General features: G+C 45.3%; 1 protein-coding gene across 2 annotated transcripts in view; it reads left to right on the plus strand.

The window, feature by feature from the left end:
- The window catches only part of RCAN2 (regulator of calcineurin 2), a 194,918-nt gene that overhangs the window by 12,018 nt on the left and 160,929 nt on the right, over nucleotides 1-21,971 (plus strand). For both annotated transcript variants that reach the window (XM_075598532.1, XM_075598534.1), the window contains exon 2: nucleotides 1,192-1,418. In XM_075598532.1, coding sequence (XP_075454647.1) covers nucleotides 1,194-1,418 — 225 coding nt within the window. In that variant the 5' untranslated portion in view covers nucleotides 1,192-1,193. The remainder of the gene's footprint in view (nucleotides 1-1,191; nucleotides 1,419-21,971) is intronic.

Here is a 21,971-nt window from a genome sequence, read left to right on the forward strand (position 1 = left end):
GGCTCTTGAGGACTGGAGTTGGCCACCCCTGTGATACACTCAAAAAAGAATAGCGCTCCAAGTTTATAATAAATAATTTAGCAATTTATTTTCAAACGTTTCGATCCAGCATTGCAGACCTATCTTCAGGATGCACCTGAAGGTCGGCGATGTCATACCGAAATGTTAGAAAATAAACTGCTAACTGCTTTATTATAACTTTGGATTGGTACATTTTTTTGTATATCCCATATTGGATTTCTTCCCATAGTTCAAACACCCGCAAGTACAGTAGTATTTGTAATTTACCTTGCGTGCATGTATATCTTTTGTATGAAATGTATATTTATACATACACATATACATTTATATATAATGTTGATCTGTACCATTTTTTTTTTAACTTTTGGTAGATAATTTCATTGAATAATTTTATTGTTAAAGGAATAAAATGTACCATAAAGATATTATGGTGTCCATAAGAACCAATTTCCTCCATTACCAAATAATTTGTTGATGATGTCCAGTGTGATCCCAAAACTTCACAGACACATGGTTGAAACCTACTGGTCTTAGTGCCTTAAGGAAGTAGTTATAATATGTCTAATTTCAATAAATCCTAATCCTGTTAAAGGAGTTGTCCAGCCTAAATAACCTCCATTTTGTTTACATAATTGGAACCAGGGGGTTCTTCAGAGTTGAACCGGACTATTTTCAGGACCGGGCATCCCAAGATACTTACTGGTGAAGTTACCGGTATTACTTCCTGGATTTTAAAGGGGATTTAAATGGCCGCCCAATAGGAAGCCCAACCGATGATGTTGCAGCTTCTCATTGGCCCGAGATTTAGCAGCAATTTCGTTTCTCCTGAGGGAGATTTAAACTTGTGACTTCACTGGTAAGTATCTCAGAAACCAGGTATCCCCGGAGCTGAAAATAGCGGTGTTTGGCTAAGGGGGACCTCCGATTCCCACCCAGAAAAATGGGGTCTAGAAAAAATATTGGACCAAAGCATGGAACTTGCGTTAGAAGGGTTTAAACCCTGTTTATGGTTTGAAAACAGAAAAGAGAACTTACTGTATATTGAGTTTACCTGTGCTTGTTTAACTCGTAAGGTTCATTTGGGACAGTTTTGAGTATGTCACGGCATTACAATAATGAATAATGGGTTGCCGTGTATCACAATGAGGCTGTGTTTCTTCCTACTCTCAGGTATGAGGGGAGAGCCTTCCTTCATCGGGATGAGAGACACCAGTTATTACGCCTGCATTGTGGGAGGTGGAGAGATCCTACTTCTCTACCCTGTACACAGAAACAAGGACTTATCCAGGTTCCTGACCAAAGAAGATTTTCACGGTATCACGGATTTCAACGATCTCCCCAATGCTCTTTTTGCCTGCAACGTCCACCAGTCTGTGTTTGAAGATAAAGATAGTAAGGTATGGATTTATTGGCTATACAATCTTTTATCTAAAAGTTTTTCGTATGAAGATATCTTAGAACAGGAAGGTTGTAAGCGTGCTAGGAAAATGTAGATGCTCTCTAGCATAGGATATTAAACCCAAACAATCAAACTGCAAAATACAATGTTCAGATGAAAACGCACAATGGTTGACTCCTTTCATTCCGGAATGTCTGTGGACTAGGAGTAATATAGATTACAGGTTCCAGACCAAAGTGATTGCTGATGTTAAGAGGAAGCCTTTCTCTTCTAATCTCATCATTCTCTCGATTCCGATCATTTGCCTTACTCACCCCCCTCCACTGGAACAAGCTCCCCCACCACATCCAATCTGCCCCCTCCCTAACTATCTTCAGAAGCCAACACAAAACTCATCTCTTCTCCATCACATTCCATGATCCCCCATTAACCTCCAATCCCACCCCCTCCCTCATCAATGCTCATGATCTCCCCTACCCTCACCCCTTCCTAAAGACTCTCCAAAACCCTCCAAACGCACCGACCTCACTGATCCAATCGCCCCCAGTGTCAGACCCATCATCATGCCACCGACAAGATTAAATCCAGAGACCTGACTCCAACCCCTGCCCACTAACCATGCGAGTTGTACTAACTAATGTACAGCGCCCTATATAAATCTTATAAATAAATAAATCATGACCGTTGTTCTCTGCGATCACAGTTCTACCATAGGAATTAGCAAAAATGGCATTGCTTTGAGGGGACATCTTAGGGCGCCCAGAGTACGGCTACTGTGACATTCTGTCAACATCACAGGACACTCATGGGGTTCAAAGAGTTGTGAAATAATAGAAATGATCATTTGCAGTATATGTTAGATATTTATATAGAAAATAATTTCACTTGTGAGCACATTCACATGTCTCAGACAGGTCCGCCACCCTGCATTTCCCCATTATCTCCTATCATACAATGCTTCCACTGAAGCTAGGGATTCTGGGAAATGACATGCAAATGAGCACAGTGTCACCTTCTACTTTAAATCAATTTTAACATGGACTCCAGTAACATATTAATCATTTATTTGATGTGTGGTTGAGATATTTATGAATGTCATCCAAGTTTTAAGGCTCACTTAAAATCGTTGGCTTCTGCACTGTCCATTGATTTTGTCTGTGCACAGTACATATAAAGCAACATGGTCTCTTTGGCCTTTCATTGGTAAGAAAAAGCCCATTTTTTCTATGTGTATGTATTCATTAAAAATAATAATACAAAAGTGTGTTCTGCCCCCGTTCTGGTTTTCATTGATAAAACCGGTGCAAAAAGGCATCGAAGGGAGACAGCTTTACAGTTACAGTTTGAGATCAACATCTTGTTTAAAAAAAACTGGCTGTGCATCGCCATGTGTGAGTTTATCAATGGGGCTTGTGCTTCAGTCTCGCACTGCTTGCATACTGTGAGTGAGGAGGGATGAGGGGAGGAGGTAACAACAACCGTACTGTATGGAAATGGAGAAACATGCAACAAAAAGCTGAGAAGGCGGGGGCACTGCGAATAGAGTAGGGCTAAGCACCAAAAAGGATATAAAAATTATATACGTTTTATTGGGCTCGTGACTACACGAATGGATAAAAAGGCAAAAGTATCTCTTACGCGTTTCGCGTCCTTGGGTGCTTTGTCAAAGAGTATGGAAAAGGTTTATAAAAGTTTAACTCTGTAACTGGGGTAGTTTTCTTTTCCGTTTGGGCTAATTCAATCTAGCAGGTTTATGTGTATCAGAGATCTGGGAGTAACACGTTCTATACATGGTGCCAGCAGCACTGTTATTCTGCTCTCCTTTATGGAGAAAACTGCATACAAACTGCAGAAATGTTACCTACTCTGATTTAGTTTTATTTCAATGTGTATTTTTATTGAGGTTACCTGAAGCAGGATTGTTGATCAATTAGAATGTTGGAAGCAGGATGTTGAACCCCTGATGAAGCATTGGTAACGTGAAACGCGTAGAGGGGATAGGTCTAGTTACGATGTCACGCAGGATGCTGTCACATGCTTAGCGTCTTCTCCCCGAGCCTACGAAGTAGTTGCTTTGAGCTTGGCAACTTTCTCTTTAAGAATTTTATGCACTTTGGACTTGAGTTTGATCCCTCTGTTGATTTACAGCTGTTTGGCATGGGGTTCATCTATCAGAGGGTCCTCACTGGACCATCTTGTCCATCGGTTGGGAGGGACTATGTGAATATCTTCCAATACATGTGATATTGTACGTTTTGTAATTGTTTATATTTGATATAAAGTGGTTTATTTTTTAAATGATATTGTCTTTCCTTGCGCTCCCTTTTTTTCTTTGTTGATTTGTTGATAAATAATAGCTGGAAACCCGCTATTTCAGGACGAATCGCGTTCTAATTTCCCATTGCAAAGGGAAATCAAAATGGCTGCCAGCTGCATTATTGCAAATGTACAAGTACAGCGGTGCACAAAGTGGGGGGCGCGAGATTACCGGCGGGGGGCGCGGGGCCCAGCGCGCTTCCCAAAGGCACTTAAATTAATTGCCGGGGGAGCTGCAGGGCCTCTGTAAACCTACTTACCTTGATTCAGCCGGCATCTGGAGACGCATCGCCATGGCAACGCGGCGTCGAATAATGCCGCGGGGTCATGTGACGTCACTTGGCTATGGCGATGTGATGTCATGACGTCCAGACGCTGGGAATCAAGGTAAGGAGGAGGAGAGAAGGGGGCGCGCGGAGAGGAGGACATCCAGCAGGGGGCCACAGGGAAAAAAGTTTGTGCCCCCCTGTACTAGTAAATAAGTAAAATCACACTAGAAAGCTGTGGTGTTTCCCTCCGTGATTTTCTGCTGCTTTGTAGAGTACATTTCTGCTCCGTTCAACCTCACCCCCTGATTCAGGTGAGGTAAAAAAAGAAAAAAAAAAGATCCTTATTTGAAGGAGATTGCTGCTTTCAAGCCTTACAAAGAGTTATGTGGGTGAACTTAACAATGATATATTTCTATACAATATATAGTCATACTTTTCTTGTCAATAGTTTCAAAGATTTACAGTGAACATGCTGTTATCCTAATGACTGCATTCAGACCATCGCTCACTATTACTGCATATGGTTCGCGTAGGAAATGCAAAGATAATACTTATTGAATACACCTGCGGTCGGCCGTCACTGTACAGCATACAGATTGCGCACGTTAGTAACTCTGGTGCGGTGTGATCTATAGGACTGATCAGGGAAGGGAGTTTGAGAACATGCCGTAACCACTTCCATAACTATGGAGACTTTTCGTTATTTCCACTGAAAGGAAAAGGTTGAAGTTAGGCTGGCAGAAGATTGGTCATTCATTGTGGCCCATATTTACTAAACGGTGCTATTTGATAAGACACCGTCTGATGCCTGAAAACACCTTATGGGCCTGTTCATGTGAATCTTTCAGTGCTGGAATGGGTCTCCTGGAATAGCATCGCTTAGTAAATATGGGCCTGTATTTCTTATTGGGACATTTTATTTATTTATCAAATGTTTTACCAGGAAACAATACATTGAGAGTTATCCCTCGTATTCAAGTACTGTATGTCCTGGGCACAGAGTTATGGTGACAACACATGGTTACACTAAATGAACAGAGGGTATCCATTGTATTTACATGGACAGTTAAGAGATAATATAGGGTGTGGGCATATGTAACAGTTACAGACAAGGGTAAAATATGCGGCTGCTGACATGGATAAAGCCTGATGGATTTGGGACATTATCCGATAATGTAACCAAGTAGAATGGCACAAAAAATGTGCCACTGGCTCACCATATACCACCACCATTTTGTTTTTTTACATAGAAGGGAAGAAGGGGGACTCCGTAGCAGAACCATGTTAATTGGAACTCCGGGGACCCCTTGGTTCCTAGGATACTCACCAGGGAAGGTGCTGCAGGGAGAGCTCTCTCCCAGGGAAACATATTCTCTCCCAGGGAGTTCTCTCCCAGGGAAACAAACAATAGGAAGCTGCACCGTCATCCTACGTGGCTTCCTATGAGCCACTTAACTTGGGGGATTTAAATAACCAAGAAGCACTGGCAGGCAGCAGTAGCTTTCTGGGTTTTTCACACATGGCTTCTCCATTTTGGCTTTATTTTTGTTAAATAAATCATGACACATTGTAATATGTCATGTGTTGTTGTTCATCTGAGGTTGTATTTACCTAATTTTAAAACCTGTGTAGCGCTGTTTCCTTCTGAACACATTTACTACCAATGCTGTCTAACCTGTTGGCTCGCAGGGACTGAGCCTCTGCCACGGAGAGCCTGGGGCAATATATATATATATATATATATATATATATATATATATATATATATATATATATGTAACGGATTTTCTGGCCTAGCCTGACCCACCCAATCTCACATTGGCCCCTGTGGTCTAACCAGTCCCCATTACATGGTTGTGTCTGGTGGTGCACCTGTTGGCGACAGGACTCCTGAGTCTCCCGCATGATGTTGTGTGGGGAATGCCAACCCAGACAGGCAGCTGAGGTAGTGTACTGAGTCCTACCTAGATCCAGTGCAGCGCCTCCACCTCATCAGGAACCCTTCGGTCGCTTGGGGATGGTCCTGGTGAGGAACTCCTCTGTGGTGCAGTCCTCTGTGTAATCACTCCACACTTACACACGAGGGTATAATTGAACAATTATACATACTTGAAAACGAGAGGTAACTCTCAATGTATTACTTCCTGGTAAAATATTTTATAAATAAATAAATAAATAAATAAAAACAAGGACATCTTTATTGTATGTGATGTGGGCCAGCTGCCCCTCACAGCGGTCATACTCAGCCGCTCATGTTCAGTTGTGCTTCCCTTTAAAAGGTATGCCTTCCCAATCTGGGGAATTCCCTATCCCCGCAGGGAGATCTTCCCTGTGCCAGGTCCCTGGTCACAGTATAGGCTCTGTTAGCCAATTGTCTCTGCACAACACATAGGCCACTAGTTACAGCACTAATGAGCCATCTCCTCCCAAGTCTCAACACAGACTTGCTCCTTACTCCAACTACTAACTTTTGGCAGTGCTGTGTCTTATATAGACTTAGGGAGCTGGCACATCTCTGATGTCACTAATTGTGGACTCAGAGAATGTGGCCACTCCCCTACATACATATGACACCTCACCAGGGTCTGAGGGCAAACCTCCATGATTACTGCTGGCATTCCCATAATTTACCAGGCCTTACTGCCAGCAGAAGAGGAAACTGCAGTCCATTTTACAGCATGGCTACATATATATGGATAACTTTTTACCAAGTGCAGCGCCTCCACCTGTGACAGCTCCCAGCAGAGCGGGAGATGTTCCTCACAGGACAATAATGCAATACTCCTCACACAACATATAAAATAAACAGTAGCTTTACTAGCGGTAACCACAACCATGCATGTCATTCCACTCAATGTTACTCTTCAAGGAGACATAATAACTAACGCGTCTGACAGGACGCGACCCTTCACCGTGTTCCCACACCGTGTCCAATACCCGACACCACAAACCCCCCCAAAGTAAGGTATGTGTGTGTGACTGCGCAGCCACTTGTATGAATGATTATAGTTGGTGCACTTAATGGATGTTACCAGCAGCGCTCAGGCCTGCAAACAGACTTTGCAAAGGATCCGACGGCGCAGATCTGCCTGTGGTGCCTTCCGGGGCGATCCCATCTGGTTGGCTGATGATGTGCTTGACGAGGTCTGGTCCCAAACCTCTGTGACGGTGACGCGACAGTCTCTGGGTCTTGACACTTCACTCACTAATGTGACAGGGTCCTATTCTAGGGCCTGTCCCTGCATTAACTCTAACTGACTGTGACTCAGGGCGTTTCTGGGCCTGGGGATATTGGGGCCTAATGTAGAGGCTACATGCCTCACTACACGCAGAGCTCCTACCTCTTCCCCTTCCCGGTCTTCTCTGCCTAACGTGCTCCCCTGCGCAACCTCCTATATCTTCCTGCCACGATCCTGTCGCCCTATTGGCTCCCTGGCGTCACCTGGTCTGGCTGAGGCTCATGGAACTTGTAGTCCCCTGCTCTAGCCCTCCTCTGGTTGGTCCGTGCTTCGCACGCTACTGCAACCACTTGCTGCGCATGTGCGACCTTTCTTCTGCTGCCGTCGCCTACCGGACTCACGGCGCATGTGCGAGTACCAAAATGGCGGCGCCCTGAACCCTCGGGCCACCGCGGAGCCTCCGGTGCACTGGAGCGCTCCCTGCACACTCTGCAGCAGAGATATTGCAGCAGAGATAAGGGTGAACCCGGGGAACCTGGCTACATCTGCTAAGGAATAGATGATTGTTATTATGTCCTGATATGTAAAACCATAAAATTCAACAAGGCTGTACTTTTGTTTCCCCACACAACTGTGTGTGTGTGTGTATGTATATATATGTGTGTGTAGTCCTCGCTATCCAACGTTTCACTTTACAATGAATGGCCTATCCAACGCTTTACAATGCAACCCTATGGGCCGTTTTTTGACGCTGCAATGCGTTATCCAACGCTCACCGCCACTGATTAACATGGGACTCACTTTACAACGGTTTCACTATCCAACGCTACTTCCAGAACGGATTCCGTTGGGTAACCGAGGACTGCCTGTATATATATATACAGACTGTACAACAGTGGGATATGAGCTTCAAACCCAATTGTGCGTCCTAATGTGTATTTAGGCCCATGAGCAGACTTCATTCATAATACCCCATGCAGTGCTAGAAGACACCTTTCAGCTCATTGAATTGCAGGGCGTCCTCCAGCGCCTGAAGTTACAGCATTTTACGGCAGAAGACTGCTTTGTAAATATGTCCCATAATCCCTGCAACATATTTAGATAAGCGGGCGATGATTCTGCTCTCTGAGATATTGCTTCAAGACAGATAGTCATATGCACTGTGTTATGAGTGGTGCTAATCCGAACAGCACCTTGGATGACTCTTAAGGTGCCTTGCGGCTTAGCACTATGTAGTAAATCTGACCCAGAGTGTCAGCTCATCAGATCTGAGAGGTTCCAAATGAGGTTGCAAACTGTTTGGGTCACAGGTTAATTGCGCTTGTAGTGGCCCTAAAATATAATGTGTTGTATGGCATTGCACTGGCAATTCATTTTAAATGCACTTTTGCTTTCTGATATTATTAATATTGTTACCTGTGATGGCAAACACTGCGGTTTTTCAAAACGTTTGTTTTATCGCAGTGGAGCATCTGTTGCCTCTGATAATTCCTGTCTCGTAAATGAAGTGCGTAAAGACTAAACAAAAATTCCCCCTTTAAAACAGTGGGAAAAGTGTACAGCTTCATTGAGTTTGGAATATTCCATTTAGCCGCATGCCTCAGATTAACAAGTTTTGCCAACGATCACTTAACAGTTGATGACATTTTACACGTAATCACTTTTCTAGAGCGGACTATTTTTGTTTTGCTGCATGGAGATGTCACGTCGCACGCCTTCATTGTTCTTTAGCTCCACCCGGCTCCTTGCAATTTCCAGCAATTGGGGCCATATTTGCCATGTTCATTAAGCAGTGCAAGGCAATAGCACTAGAGATATAGCGGGTCCATGCTGCTGAGCCTGGGGTCTCCTGAAGGAAAGATGGGAGTCCCATTCAATATTCTGTGATGTATCCTCCCCTTGCTTGGGAAAATATAAGTGTGTAAAGTCTCCTGCTTTAACACATATACACATTATTTCCCTTCCGTTAGCACCAAATATGAGGAAGTTGGGAATGGTTAATTGCATTTGGTAAGGAATCCCAATTACAGATGCAGCCACCAGTATTAGATCACTTGCCTTGGAAAATCTGGGGCAATCTGACAGTAAATGACTTAAAACATTGCTTCAACATTTCTGTGAGATTCCTAACGCTCATCGGATTAACACAGTGGTGGGTCCCTGCAGTCCCATTCAAACTGAAAAGTAACCGCTTTAGCAATTAAGGGGTTAATTGACCGCCCCTCACACTGATACCCACCCGGGAGGCCTAACCACCCTCCCTGGGGCAACTACCCCCATCACCACACATGCAAATGGGTCCAGAGATGTTGATCCGACATCCTCTTGGACTCAAATGAGACATGACAGGCCTTATATAAGGCCTGTGACATCACATTTGAGAGTCAAATGGTACACTACCAACCCGATTGGTTGGTGTACCATGTGACAGCTTCCATTTTTTTAAAGGATGTGACGTCATGAAAAAGGGAGGGAAGCCAGCCAATCAGGTAGTATATGCTTCCCTCCCTTTAAGATTATGTCACTTCAGCAAAAATCAAAATGGCAGCCATCACATGGTACACCAAGCAATCGGATTGACAGATATACTGTGTGATGCCTTTCCTTTTTTGGAGTGCTGTAACGTCATCAAAAAAGGAGCGAGGCATGCTACATGATTGGCTTTCTTCCTTCCCTTTTTGATGACGTCAAAAGGAAAGGCATCACATGTTATATCTACCAATCCGATTGCTGGGTATTAACTAGTAGTAACTGCTAAGATAATGAAGGGGTTAACTCCTCCTGCAACCCTCCCGGTAGGCATAAACACCCGCCACGGGCCAAATACCACCTTTTCCCACCCCTTCTACCCCCATTAAAACGGGCACTGGTATTTAACCCCTTCATTACCTTAGCGGTTAGCCGCTAAGGTAATGACACTACTTGTAAATGTATTTTTCTTACATAGGATGGAAGCAGAGGGTCTCCTCGTGCTGGTATTAATGCGGGGCAGCTCACAATCCGATGCAGTAAAAATAAATTTCTAAGTCACACAGCGGATCTCATCTCACCACCCTTGAGGTGGCGAGATGAGAACCTGCGAGTTGCTAGAGTTGCAGCCGAGATGTGCTTATCAAAGCTCCCTTAATAGCGTGATATCTCCAAAAATACGAGTTTGGTAATTTTTTGAGCTCCCGCACGGTTTGTCTATGTCAGGATCGCCCCCAACACGCGTCACGCGGGTGTACCTCTGGCACTCACAGACCGCTATCTGTGCGCACGCAGCTGCGCATTGCTTCATCCACGGAGGCGCGCTCCCGCAGTATCACATGGCACACACTCTCTCTGGCGGCGCACCCACTCTGCATCGCACTCCTCGTACGCGTGCATGCCGCGCGCCAACGAACACTAGCAGCATCAGCTGTGTTACACCAGCAGCCAATCCTGCACTACCCTATCGGCTCGTGGCTTATGTGTGAGGTCATCATCTGCTGGTTCCTATTTGTGCTTTCCCCTTTAAATGCCTTCCTGTTTCACTTTCACTTTGCTGGACATAAACACTGTTGTGCTGTGCTCGCTGCTTCTTGGATCTTGTCTGTTCCTGTGCCTTGCCTGACTCGTTTTGAGACCCCTGCTTGGACCTGTCTCTTATCTACCCCTGGACTTTGGCTTGTTATTGGACCCCCGCTCTCTCCTCTTCTCGGCCACGGCTTCGGATAACGACCATTCTTCTCTCTCCAACCCCGGATCACGGCAAGTACCACGGCTTCCCCGAACTCTCCTACCCCGACCCAGCTCCACGACTCCGACTACGCATTCCGGACCTGGCTCCGTGGTTGTAGGGCGGCGGTTATATACGTCCCCACCTCAGCCCCACGGTCTAGTCCTGTTTGTGGTGGGCGCAGCGTGGCAATCTACTGATCTGGAAGAAGCACTTCTCGAGCGAGTTTGGAAAGTCATCAAAGCTACATTTGCAAACTCGTTCGAGAAGTGCTCAAAATGCTCGATGAGTTAGTTATCGAACCTACCAGAATAGGCGCCTATGAGTGCTGATTTGCTGATTTGCATGTCATTACCCAGAATCCCTGGCTGCCGTGGAAGCACTGTTTGCTAAGTCATAATGGGGAAAAACAGTGTTGTCAGACCTGTCTGAGACATGAGAAAGCACCACCAGTGGTATTTTTATTTACTTAAAAAGCAAACCCAATTAAGTCCCAGCAAAATCATAGCACAATTTCTTTTAGAACCAAAGCAAAAAATATGCAAGTGGCAACCCTCAATATTTAGTATTTTCCAGCAATTTTACTGTGCTACAGAATGTGTTAGCCCTTGAAGAATAAATGATGATAACAAAGATAACAGGGCTCTTGAGTTGTGTGATTCAAGATTTTTTTACATCATTTTTTTTAATAATACAAAATAACTTAGTTGCAAGTGTGCAGCCATCGAGCAGAACATGATAGCTCTTTTTGGTGCGCGGTGAAGCATTACATTTTTGCATAATGTTGCTGCTGCCTTGTAATGAACTCTAGAGGGTCAGCTATTATGTAATGTAACAAACTAGGTTGGACTCTAAAGTGTTTGGAACCCAACTTTGAGCTGGTAGATAGAGATACCAATAGCACATTAGCAAACCCCTGAGTGATCAGCCTTTGATGACTACCAATTAGACTGTAAGCTCCTCGGGGAAGGGACTCCTCTTCCTTAATGTTACGTTTATGTCTAAAGCACTTATTCCCATGATCTGTTATTTATATTATCTGTTATTTATTTGATTACCACATGTATTACTACTGTGAAGCGCTATGTACATTAATGGCGCTATATAAATAAAGACATACAATACAATACTTCCAGCTTCCTTAGGACACTTGTGTTTCCATACAAAGATGGCGGGAAATTATTCAAAAGTTACTGTATAGGCCCATTCGAATGAATGGGGTTAGCATCTTCCACAGCATAGGGAAATCACATGACATAATATTTAAAGGGGGCCATTGTGGTTTCAGATAAGTGAAAACTATTGCAAACTGCAGCTGCTTTACCTGGTGGATCAGCTTAAGCGTGAATTTTTTTTATACCAAACTCTAATTATTTTTGCTTTCGTTTTCTTAGAAAGCCTCACAGAGTGAGGGGACACTGCCTTTAAAAAAAGCAGTCTGAAATATTCAGAAATACCTCGAAAGGTATGCTAACTAATAATATTTTTTTTTTAAAGAATGTACGTAATATATTTTAGGATATTTTAGGGAAGTACAGTTGCATGCAAATGAAAACATACATACACGCGCAGAACGTGTTTAAAAAAACAAGGATAAGACATATTGAACCGATAGTACAGCTAAACCCCGTTATAGTGTGACCCGTTACAACGCAAATCCGCTTATAACGCGATGTGAGTGTGGCTCCCAATTATCACTATTCTGAGGCCAGAGTCATGTGTGGTATGAATAGCCCAGATAGCTTCAACTCATTCCGGTTACAAGCACAACAAGAACTTTGTCTTTTCTTCACTTTATTGGGGAAAGCATAGATTCACAGAGGCACTTGTGGATGATGGTGTTGTGAGAGAATGTCTCTATGGTGAGTATGCTTGATAGTAGGGAAAGGTGAAAAGGATGAGGCCTTGCCAGTGGAGAGTTAACAGAAGGTACTCACTCAGCCAATGTTGAAGGTAAAAGGAAGTGTGAGGGAATTCTGGGTAGCAGGATAGTCTGGGGACAGACCATCTGTGAGCAAGGCAGAGGGGGAGGCAGATTAGCCCATTCTGAGAGAAAGGCTGAGGTTGCTATAGCAACTCACTGGCTTTGACTGTGTAAACAACATGTGTATCAAAAATGTTGCCTTTTCACATGCAGCAAGCTAGCTGGGACAGGGTAAATAACAGGCAGCTAAACTAGGGAGATATGAATTCCATAAGCTGCAAAGGGAGACAGAGAAATATGGAATCCTGTTCCATGACAATCACTTACCCAACCAATCATTTACCATAACAGAACCAATCACTTACCCAAACCCAACCAATCATAGCACAGCCTTTTCAATTAATTATATGATGCCCAGTAAATGTAACAGGTTGTAACAACAACAATACCCAAAGGCAAGGCGCCTGGGAGAGACATGACCAGCACACTACCTCTGTCACTACAGGGCTTCCCTCTGGTGTATAACTCCCCTGTCCTGCTTTAACCCCTCCGGTGCCCGAGCGAATACGACGTTGCGTTAAATCTCTGCAGCACAGTGAGGCTCCTCCCTCCGCTCTTTCCGGCAGCCTGTGCTGGACAGGCTGAGGCGTCACGTCATCTCCTAGCAACCGTCCAATTGGGGAGCCGCTAGGGGGGCGCATGCAAAGGTACACGCGGTCTCCTCCCGATCGTACCACCTGAGCTTCAGGAGATTGCCCTGAGCTAATTTTCCTCTCTCTCCCTGCCAGCTGGAGGCTGACAGCAGAAGCAAGGAGAGGAGAGAGCTGCCAGCTGCTGCCGGTTCAGTCCTGCGTGGGGGTGCCGCTGCTCCACCGGGTCTGGGACAGCTGGGAGAGTTATCCCAGCTCTCCCCCTCTGTTGGCCGCGGAACCCCTGAGGGGTGCAATTTTCGCCAAATAAAATTTTGTAGCGCGATAAGCTTATAACCTCGATGTGCTTCTTTGGACCCCAAGCACCGCGCTATAACGGGGTTGATCTGTATATGGCAAAAATGAAAAGGAGGCAAAATGTATTAAAAATGTAAGTATTGTGACATATTTTCATGTACTGCCAAATAGTTACCATTGTAGTTTTACAATTACACATATGGGCTGGGGAGTATCTTAGTGGTAGAAACACATCCTTTGAGGTGGGTGACCTGGGTTCAAATTATTTTGCCCCATATTTAATAAGTGATGCCACAAATACAGCTTCAGGCACTGAAAAACACCTTATGGCCTACTGTACTTGCTTCAATTGTCTGGAAGGTGTCTGATAGCTCAACACCGCTTAGCAAACATAGGCCTATGTTCCGCTACCTCGGGGACCAACAATTATCAACTGCAGGGCAAAGAGTTATTGTGCACGCAAAATTCCACATGCAGCACTACATACATAGTCTGCGTTATATAAGGGGAAAAAACATGATATTATTGTGTAGCCATTTTAACTTTTTGCCACAGCTTCAGCAAAAGTGAGTCTGGCTACATCTGTACCTGCAAAGTGTGAAAGTTTGTATATTGTATATTGTATCTTCCGTCCAATAAAAATAACACTTGTGAGCACACTCACATGTCTCAGGCAGGTCTGCCACCCTGCTTTTCCCCATCATCTCTTAGCATACTGTGCTTCCACTGCAGTCAGGGATTCTGGGTAATGACATGCAAATGAGCCTAATAAAAAGGCCTTTTGCGGCCTTCACTTTTTTTGTTTTTATTTTCAATTTTCCTCACCATTGCTAAAAAAGAGTCATATGGCTAAGTACTTTCACATGGCAACAACCCCATATGTTGCTAATGGAGCTGCACCTTTAAACAGCTCTTAAATAAACTCCCTCATCTTATCCCTGGTACGTGCGAGCATCACAGCGCAGCGCGTCATGGAGAAAGGACGGCAGTTATTAATAGAAATATACCTTTTGGACCCAATAAGTGGGACTGGGGTTTCCAGAGCACCCGGGATCGTTAATCATCCCATTTGCAGGGGGCAATTCGAGCTGTCAGTATTTTTAGGCCGTTGAACGCTTACCCCCCGCTCCCTCCCTCCCTCCTCTATTAATAGTGCTTGGCCTGAGCCTTGTGGAAAGTGGCCTGGGTGTGAGTGATGATGTCACTGCTCCCAGGCTGGCCTGGAATGTGTCATATATCTGGCTTCTTGGTACACTTGTCTTCATCTTATCAAACCCCCCTCCCCCTATCTACCTTTTTAAGGATTCTTGCTGCACATGCATGCAGCATATTATCATGAATTGAAGCACTTGGGGGCCTATGCAGAGAGCAGCGCTAAAGTAAATCTCGCCATTTTTTTGAGAAATTCACGCAGAAAATGGCGAGTTACGAAAAACGCGCCATTTTTTTTTTCTATTTGTAAATCTCGCCGCGCGGCTGGCAAAAACCTACATCTCGCCAGTTTTAAAAATATCCTAATTCAGAAAGGGGCGAACGGCATCTAGCGGCTGTTCGCGCCAATAAAATGGCGCGATTTTCTACAATTTGCTCCGCCAACAAAAGTTGGCAAGAAGCTGGAGCTCGCCGGCTATAGGAAAGGAAAAAAAAAATGCGCGATTTTTTTTTTACACATTTCAGCATCGCGCATCTCTCCATTTTAAACTCGCCACACGCATTCATGCTATAAATTGCAGATTTCGCACATTTCTGCAAATGGAGAATAAAACTCTCCAAAAAAGCTACTTTTTATTACCCTCGCCAATTTTTAAATTCGCTGCTCTCTGCATAGGCCCCTTAGCAAGGTAATGGTGTCACCTGTGAGCTGAAAGAACCTCATTGAAGGCCTAGCGTACTGTAATATCAGTGGGATTTTGAACCTCTCCACCTCCCCCCCCCGTGCTCCAGAAATTAGGTTGTGACATTGTTGGTTGTAAGGCAGGGGGTGGCCAACTCCAGTCCTCAAGGGCCACCAACAGGTCAGGTTTTCAGGATATCCCTGCTTCAGCACAGGTGGCCCAATCAGTGGCTCCCTGCTTCAGCACAGGCGGCTCAATCAGTGCCCCCCTGTCAATGACTGAGCCACCTGTGCTGAAGCAGAGATATCCTGAACACCTGACCTGATGGTGGCCCTTGAGGCCTGGAGTTAGCCACCCCTGTGGTAGGGGACTAATATTGCCTGCACAACACTATTATTAAAGTATACCATTATGCATATTTTGCTGTATAAAAACTGTATCTAATAATATAAATACCATGATCTCAATTATGAAGTTCCGTCATTATTGTCAGTATTGTTCGTCAACTTTCCTTTAGGAGAAGTGAGCAGCAGGTTGGTAATAAAATATGCTTTTATCCAAGGTTATGTAAAAAAAACCCCTTAAATGTTCAATCCAAAACATGCCTTTTTTTTAGTTGCTACTTCCTCATCTCAAACCCCCTTTTTTAACCCTAAAAACGGTCAGTGACAAGCAAACTGGGACTAACGCTTCATCTGATTCCCGCTGCCATGCTGTTCTATCCCGGGTAACAGAGCTTTTCTAAAACCTCCAGATAAATGCATTTAGAACAAAGTTACTGTGATGATGTTTCATTTTTGCCAGGCATAGTCATTTTTCCATTAAAGTAATTTCTGATTTCTAACGATGAAGGACTCAGTGATATTTTTCTTTTTGCAATCCCAGTTTGGGTATTTTTTATATATCCCTGCAAATTTGTTTTCCAGATTTTGGCCATGTTGGGAATAAATAATGAAGGATAGATGAAGTTAAAAATTTAAAAAAAAAAAAAAAAAAAAAAGCAACGAATTAATAAAATAATGAAGAGCATGCAAAAGGCAACGGAGCAAACAAAACACAAAAAACACCTGTAAAAAAAATAACCACTACAACCAAAACAGTGGATTTAAAGGTCAGTTAATCCATTTATTACTGGGCAGTTTTTCTGTGCATTGCACTGCATCAAACAGTCTCAGACAAACAAACATATAAGACGACAACATGGAAGAAAAAAAGAAAAAAAGATCATAGTGCAACTAAAAACAAAAAATCACTGATAAGGTATGCAAAATAAGAGCAGTTTAATACAATGATTAAAAAGTATACATAAAAACAACAAACACTTGATTGTTGGGCAAGAAACACTTATAAAGCGATGGCATCCAGTGGGGCTAAAATTAAAACCCTACTTACAGCAAGGCTGATACAGTATATATAAGCCTGTAGCACAATATCACTTGGCACTCCGAGGCCTGGGAGGGAGATGGCACAGCTCAACCGTCTGGAGGCTCCGCACCGCTGAGAAGCACAACTCCTAGGGCTTCACACCGCCGGATACCGCAACTGTCCACACGCCCACGAGTCAGCACATGAGCAGGAAGCCGCCTGAGCTCAGCGCTGCCGGGGGACTCACTGAGACAATCACGCAGACCCGTGCTACAGGCTTATATATATCAGCCTTGCTGTAAGTAGGGTTTTAATTTTAGCCCCACTGGATGCCATCGCTTTATAAGTGTTTCTTGCCCAACAATCAAGTGTTTGTTGTTTTTATGTATACTTTTTAATCATTGTATTAAACTGCTGTCTTATTTTGCATACCTTATCAGTGATTTTTTGTTTTTAGTTGCACTATGATCTTTTTTTCTTCCATGTTGTCTTCTTATATGTTTGTTTGTCTGAGACTACATTGAAGATACTTCCGTGGAACTCATCCCAGCTTTTTGACTTGGACTATATTCGGTCAGACTTTTATTTCTTTGAGGCGCTGGTTCATGTGTTTTTATTGTGTATATTGGTTTGTGTGACCTATTTTTTCCTGGCTGCCTTCACTCCAACATTTGAGGGTGTATTTATATATGTTAGATGTCTAATTGTCACTAATTTTTTATTCTTATTGCATTAGCGCTGTTCCCACTGCCCTTCCCCTTTAACTGCATCAAACAGGGAACACATACAGTATGTGATTAAATGAAATGTGCATTACAGGCATACCCCGCATTAACGTACGCAATGGGACCGGAGCATGTATGTAAAGCGAAAATGTACTTAAAGTGAAGCACTCCCTTTTCCCACTTATCGATGCATGTACTGTACGGCAATCGTCATATTGTGCATAACTGATGTAAATAACGCATGTGTAACAGGCTCTATAGTCTTCCCGCTTGCGCACAGCTTCGGTACAGATAGGGAGCCGGTATTGCTGTTCAGGACGTGCTGACAGGCGCATGCGTGAGCTGCCGTTTGCTTATTGGGCGATATGTCCTTTCTCGCGAGTGTACTTAAAGTGAGTGTCCTTAAACCGGGGTATGCCTCTTTAAAGTTATGAGATGACAACAATACACTCAAATTTTTTTTTTATCTAACCACCAGATTCAGTGAAGCACCTAATTAATTGCACTGTGCTGCATTCATTCACGTGAAAGCGAGGCTGCCGGCGTGGTTTCGTGCAGTGCTTCTCAAACTGCTGTCCAGTTGCAGAACTATAACCAGTGCAGGTGGCTTTTAAGGGATCTCGTCCCATTGTGATCGGATGGTGGGCGCAGCTGTCTCCAGCTGTCAGTTGGCATCTTATATCAAAGTCTCCTAGTAACAAAACTGGAGCAAAAATAAAAAAACAGCACCAGATTTAATCAAAGAAAAATGTACTATACCAGGAGTGGACAACTTCAGTCCTTGAAGGCCACCAACAGGCCAGGTTTTCAGCATATCCCTGCTGCAGCACAGGTGGCTCAGTTATAATGATTGAGCCACTGGTTGAGCCACCTGTGCTGATGCTGGGATATCCTGAAAACCTGGCCTGTTGGTGCCCCTTTAGTACTGGTGCTGGCCACTCTTGTCCTATAGGATACACTGGGATTTGGGGCTCTGATAACTATGTTATGTACATGTTTTTGCATCAGAGAAGGATATGTAGCACTCACATAAACCGGGGTTACTTGCCATTGGTGCAGGGCAGGCAGGAGCCAGGAAACAGTAACTGCCAAGAAGATTCGCGCTCACAGGGATGATGAGCAGAAGTGTATTGGGAACGTCAACATTTTGAGTCCCACTCTTGGACCTTTCTCAAGATGCTAGAGTATGTCCGTCTTGAGGCGCCCTGTCTAAACGTGTACGTGTGTCGGTCTTCCCTGCATTTTCTGCAAATAAGTAAAGTTTTTACTTAAAGTGTGATTGAATATTTCTAAGGAAGCTGATTACTTACTCTATAAAAAAAAAATCAATTTGAAGTGCCCCCTGCATGGAAGAAGGGGTCCTGTAAAGCATTTTTTAATTTGTCACAGCTAAAGGATAAGCAAATAGAAAGGTGGACCTCGCTCTAACTCCAGGTGTACGTTCTGTGTGCTGCCAGGGAGGTATACTGAAATAGATACTGTAATAGATGGATCGTGTCAAAGGGGCACGATCCACACAAAGAATCCCTTTATAAGGCGCACCACAGACCAAGTATTTATAGTATAATTATACAGTGGTCTTTTCAGGGTTATATACTTACTGTTAAAATTGTCTTTATTAATAATTCTATACTGAAATTAATCTAGAAGTAGTGAGTTTAGTACTGTAGATCACATCGAGAAAACACAAGTATGTACCATATGTGTTTTCAATTATGTAAATGTCCCCTGTAAAAAACGGGTTGAAAGGCCATAAATGCGTAATATTCCTGTGTTAGGTTCTTAGGGAATGCTCCACAAATCTACTATATATTTCTGAAAGCATTGTATGTATGTATGTTTCACTGTGTTCCCTGTCCCTAGCGGCAATCTCATTGGTCCCTTGGCCCGCCCGCCCCCGCACACCTCTCATTGGTCTCACACACTCACACCACTGCTTCAGGCCCCCTTGGCCCGCCCCCCACACCTCTCATTGGCCTGAGGCGGAGTGACGGGCCAAAGGTCCAAAAAACACACACACACACACACACACACACACACACACCTCTCTCTCTGTCCTCTCCCCCCATCACACTCACCTCCCCGCCTCCCCTCCGCTCCCCTCCGCTCCACTCACCTCCCTCCCGCTCCACTCACCTCCCTCCACCTCCGTCCCGCTCCACTCACCTCCTTTCCACTCACCTCCCTCCCACTGCACTCCCTCTCCACTCACCTCCCTCCACCTCCCTCCCGCTCCACTCACCTCCCTCTCCACTCACCTCCATCCCACTCCACTCACCTCCCTCCACCTCCCTCCCGCTCCACTCACCTCCCTCTCCACTCACCTCCCTTCCGCTGCACTCCCTCTCCACTCACCTCCCTCCACCTCCCTCCACCTCCACTCACCTCCCTCCACCTCCCTCCCGCTCCACTCACCTCCCTACCGCTCCACTCCCTCCTGCTCCACTCACCTCCCGCTCCACTCACCTCCCTCCCGCTCCACTCCCTCTTGCTCCACTCACCTCCCTCCTGCTCCACTCCCCCCCGCTCCACTCACCTCCCTGCCCAGCGCGGGGACAGGCAGTGGGCAGGGCAGCCTGCCGCTGCCACGCGGCACCTAAGATGGCGGCGGACGGAAGGACCCCCTTCCTCCCTTGCGGACTAAGTAACATGTCGGCGGCCGGAAGGAGAGGTGACGTGTGTGTGTGTGTGTGTGTGTGTGACACTCTGTCTGTGTGACACTGTGTGTGTGTGACACTGTGTGTGTGTGTGACACTTTGTGTGTGCGTGTGACACTTTGTGTGTTTGTGTGTGTGTGTGTTACACTGTGTGTGTGTGTGTGTGTGTGTGGGACACAGTGTGTGTGCCCCCCCCTCCTGTCCACTTTCCTCCCCCTCCTGTCCACTCTCCTCCCCCTCCTGTCCATTGTCACCCCCTCCTGTCCACTGTCACCCCCCTCCTGTCCACTGTCACCCCCTCCTGTCCACTCTCCTCCCCCTCCTGTCCACTGTCCCCCCTCCTGTCTACTGCCCCCCCCTCCTGTCCACTGTCCCCCCCCTCCCGTCCACTGTCCCCCCCCCTCCTGTCCACTGTCCCCCCCTCCTGTCTACTGTCCCCCCCCTCCTGTCTACTGTCACCCCCCTCCTGTCCACTGTCCCCCCCTCCTGTCCACTGTCCCCCCCTCCTGTCCACTGTCCCCCCCTCCTGTCCACTGTCCCCCGCCCCCCCCTCCTGTCCACTACCCCCCCTCCTGTCCACTGTCCCCCCCTCCTGTCCACTGTCCCCGTCCCCTCCTGTCCACTTTCCCCGTCCCCTCCTGTCCACTGTCCCCGTCCCTCCCCTCCTCCTGTCCACTGTCCCTCCCCCGACCTTTTCCTAGCGGCAAATTTAACTCACGGGCAACGCCGGGTCTCTCAGCTAGTGTTATATAAATTCAAGTATCCCTGTTTATGAGATCCTGTATAGCGTTGGATTCCTAAAGCATTAGTTCATGGATTATAGGTATGTGTTTCTGTTACACACGTTCTCTGTTCGGTGTAAATGGCTGTGGTAAGTATCTCTGCCAAATCGTGTGTCACTAGTGTACATTGAGGGCATTTAGATTTTAACCCTCTGGATTCAAGACTGCTCTCTGAATATTTATTCCAGAGAGACTCCTAGTAATCAGGTGCCTGAACTTCAGCACTATAGTGATACCTGACATTTAAAATGCGTTTCTAATATCCCCATTAAGGGGATGTGTGCCAAAATGTAGAATCAGACCTATATTATCTCTGAACCTATGTGAATATGTCCTACACTCTCCATCAACCTGTATACAATAGATGTAATACCATGATGGGTATATGATCTCTTAAAGGTATTAAGTAATCAATCTTTATTATCTCCAAAGTAGGGTAAGGTTAAGATGAGCTATACCACCAGCTTCAGACCGCAAGGTTTCGAGATACATCAATATATGTCATGCTGCATAAAGGGTAGTATTCCCATACCTCAGTATCATGCCAGTTAAATCATGTATATGTAGCCGGGCTCCTCTCTCTCGCACTCAATTGTTGTATTGTGGGAAGTTTGCAGCAGGACAGGGAACACTCCGGTGTATCGGAGGTTCCGCAACTTCGGGGGGCGACCAGGGCGCCGCCATATTGATTGCTGGCGCAGGCGCATCAGGGCGTGGAGTTTGGCTAGGGAGCAGAGGTCGCGCATGTGCGGGCACAGCTGCCAAAGCCCGTGATGGAGGGACGGTTCCTATAGGGTGGAGCGTAAGGGACTACGAGTACCAGCAGTCACCGCGAGACCATGTGACGCCAGG

Source organism: Ascaphus truei, chromosome 4, assembly GCF_040206685.1.
Source record: "Ascaphus truei isolate aAscTru1 chromosome 4, aAscTru1.hap1, whole genome shotgun sequence".
In the NCBI taxonomy this organism is placed as follows: domain Eukaryota; kingdom Metazoa; phylum Chordata; class Amphibia; order Anura; family Ascaphidae; genus Ascaphus; species Ascaphus truei.